This window comes from Colobus angolensis, unplaced genomic scaffold (assembly GCF_000951035.1).
Source record: "Colobus angolensis palliatus isolate OR3802 unplaced genomic scaffold, Cang.pa_1.0 Scaffold39, whole genome shotgun sequence".
Lineage (NCBI taxonomy): Eukaryota > Metazoa > Chordata > Mammalia > Primates > Cercopithecidae > Colobus > Colobus angolensis.
Genome location: NW_012117265.1, coordinates 1126700 through 1130359, shown reverse-complemented (window position 1 = coordinate 1130359; position 3660 = coordinate 1126700). Strand labels below are relative to the sequence as shown.

Below are 3660 nucleotides of genomic sequence, written 5' to 3'. Positions count from 1 at the left end.
ACCGTGTTAGCCAGGATGGTCTCGATCTCCTGACCTTGTGATCCGCCCGCCTCGGCCTCCCAAAGTGCTGGGATTACAGGTTTGAGCCACCGCGCCCGGCCTCATAGGGTTTCTCTCCTGTGTGAGTCCTTTCATGCATTTTAAGTTGTGAGGCAACTCTAAAGGTTTTCCCACATTGCTTACATCCATAGGGTTTCTCTCCTGTGTGAGTTCGTATGCGCTTTTGAAGGATTGAGGCAGATCGGAAAGCTTTCCCACATTGCTCACACTCATAGGGTTTCTCTCCAGTGTGAGTCCTTTCATGATAGTGAAAGGAGTTAGAAGAAGTGAAGGTTTTCCCACATCGTTTACATTCAAAAGGTTTCTCTCCAGTGTGTGTTCTTTCATGGATTCGAAGATCCTTGACAAAACTGAAGGCTTTCTCACATTTCTTACATTCATAAGATTTCTCTCCAGTGTGAGTCTTTTCATGATAGCGAAAGGAATTGGAAGAAATAAAGCCCTTACCACACAGCTTACACTCATAGGGTTTCTCTCCAGTGTGTTTTCTTTCATGTACTCGCAGGTACTTGACAGATCTGAAGGCTTTCCTACATTGTGTACACTCATAGGGTTTCTCTCCACTGTAAGTCCTTTCATGATATTGAAAGGAACTGGGACAATTGAAAGCTTTACCACATTGTGTGCATTTATAGCGTTTCTCTCCAGTGTGACTTTTCTCGTGTCTTTTTAACGAACTGGAAGAAAAAAAGGCTTTCCCACATATGTTACAGTTATGAGGTCTCTCTCCAGTGTGCATTCTCATGTGTGTTTGAAAGCTTATAAGATAAGAGAATGCTTTCCCACATTGCTTACATTCATAGGGTTTTTTTGCAGAGTGGATTCTTTCATGTCTAGGAACAGAACTGGGAAACCTGAATGCTTTCCCACATTCCTTACATTCATAAGGCTTTTCCCCAGTGTGAGTTCTTCCATGTATTGAAAGGCTACTGGAATAACTAAAGGCTCTCAGGTGCCTATGAAGAGATGAAAGACCCATGCCAATTTCTCCACACACACTGCTTTCATATGACTTTACTCCAGGAGTTTTCTTCTTCAGTGTGTCATCTGGAACCTGCGTCAAAACTTCTCCATGCTGATGACTTTTTTACTTTCAGAGAGTCTCTCTTTTATAAGTCTTCTGTGAACAATGAAAAGCACATTATAATGGGTTTATCACTAATTTTAATTCATTTTTGCAAGTATTGCACTTGCGTTTTTAACAGTGCCCAGTTAGCCAGGCGCGGTGGCTCATGCCTGTAATCCCAGCACTTTGGGAGGCCGAGGCGGGCGGATCACTGGAGGTTGGGAGTTCGAGACCACCCTGACCAACATGGAGAAACCCCATCTCTACTAAAAATTAAAAATACAAAATCGGGCGGGCGCGGTGGCTCAAGCCTGTAATCCCAGCACTTTGGGAGGCCGAGACGGGTGGATCACGAGGTCAGGAGATCGAGATCAACCTGGCTAACACGGTGAAACCCCATCTCTACTAAAAAATACAAAAAACTAGCCGGGTGTGGTGGCTCACACTTGTAGTCCCAGCTATTCGGGAGGCTGAGATGGGAGGATCCCATGGGCCTGGGAGATGTAGGCTGCAGTGAGCTGTGATCAAGCCACTGCACTCCAGCCTAAGTGACAGATGGAGACTGTCTCAAACAACAAACCAGGCAAAAAAGCTAAGGATAGCACCTTTTAATTTCTCCCTAAATCATCATTCAAAGTCTTGGGCCCCCACTAAAGGAATTCCCTGGTACTTAGACACTAGATAAAGCTGAAGTGAAGACTGTACTCTAATTATCCTCCATTGTTTTAGGTTTCTTCCTGACGGACTTGAAGTCACTTCCTCTACCCAGGTAACGTTTTTCTGCTGGCCCCCAAATTTTACACAAAGTTGTTCTTCCCTAACCAGTTGCAAATCAGGAAATCTTTAAATCTACCTATGACCTGTAAGCCCCAGCTTTAAAATATCCCACCCTTTCAAGCATAAACCAATGAGTAATCTCCATGTATTCATTTGTTATTTTGCCTATAGCATCTACATTCCTAAAACTTACCCCTGCTTCTAAAAATCCCTGCCTGCAATCCAGTTGGGGAGGTCAGGATTTAAGACTGTACCTGTGTGGTCCTCCTTGATTGGAACCCTGCAATAAAAGGCTTTTTCCACATGACTTCAAACCCCAGTGTAAATGCCTGGCTTTCCAGGGCAAGGCAACTGGATCACAGTTCTGTCCTCCACCCCCGGGGCTCTGGTCGCGGCTGGAAATAGACAGGCTTTCTCCCACATCTTTCTCACTTTCATGTAGGAAATAAGTAGTTTCCTTCTTTAAAATCAAAACTGTTGTATCCTCAGGATATATAGCTTCACAGACAGCATAAAGTTAACTTTTCAGAATACGTTTATCAGCCAGGTCGAGTGGCTCACAGCTGTAATCCTAGCACTTTTGGATCCTAAGGTGGGAGGACTGTTCACGGCTAGGTGTTCACAACCAGCCTGAGCAATGGAATGAGAACCTGTCTCTATGAAAGGAATAAAAAATGAGCTAAGAATGGTGGTACCTGTCTGTAGTCATAGCTCCTCAGAAGGCTAGGCATTGGAGCCTAAGAGTTCGAGGCTACAGGGAACTGTGATTGTACCACTGCACTTCAACCTGGGTGACAAAGGGATACCGTCTCCCGAAACACACACACACAGACAAATACATATATAAATGTATGTATGTATATAAATATCCTATATATTTTACTTATGCATTTTAAAGTTATGCTAAAATATATATGCATATTTATATATAAAATGTAAATATGTATATTTCACTTTATTTACTTATTTTTTGAGACTCTTGTTGCCCAGGCTGGAGTGCAATGGCACAATCTCAGCTCACCGCAACCTCCGCCTCCCAGGTTGAAGTGATTCTCCTGCCTCAGCCTCCCAAGCAGCTGGGATTACAGGCACCTGCCATGCCTGGCTAATTTTGTATTTTTAGTAGAGATGGGGTTTCTCCATGTTGGTCAGGCTGGTCTTGAACTCCTAACCTCAGGTGATCTGCCCACCTCCACCTCCCAAAGTGCTGGGATTACAGGCGTGAGTCACTGTGCCTGGCGTATTTTATTTTATTATGTAATAAAGTCTCACCATGTTGCCCAAGCTGGTCTTGACCTCTTCAGCTTAAGCAATCTTCCTGCCTTGGCTTCCCAAAATGCTGAGATTACAGGTGTCTCTGCAGTGAGTCCTTCCATGCGTTTGAAGTTCTGAGTCCCATCTAAGGACTTTACCATATTGTTTACATCCACAGAGTTTCTAGCCAGCGTGAGTCCTCACATGCTTACGAAGGGCTGAGGCAGATCTAAAGGCTTTCCCACATTGCTTACACTCGTAGGGTTTCTCTCCAGTGTGAGTCCTTTTATGATAGCGAATGGAACTGGAAGAAATGAAGGCTTTTCCACATTGCTTACACTCGTAGGGTTTCTTTTTTTTTTTTGAGATGGAGTCTCGCTCTGTCACCCAAGCTGGAGTGCACTGGCCAGATCTCAGCTCACTGCAAGCTCCGCCTCCCGGGTTCACGCCATTCTCCTGCCTCAGCCTCCGGAGTAGCTGGGACTACAGGCACCCGCCACCTC

General features: G+C 44.7%; 1 protein-coding gene across 1 annotated transcript in view; it reads right to left on the bottom strand.

Moving 5' to 3' along the window:
* Nucleotides 1-3660, bottom strand: part of ZNF878 (zinc finger protein 878) — a 16246-nt gene that overhangs the window by 1378 nt on the left and 11208 nt on the right. Inside the window, 3 exon segments of the mRNA XM_011954947.1 lie at nt 109-417; nt 502-1143; nt 1146-1180. Coding sequence (XP_011810337.1) covers nt 109-417; nt 502-1143; nt 1146-1180 — 986 coding nt within the window.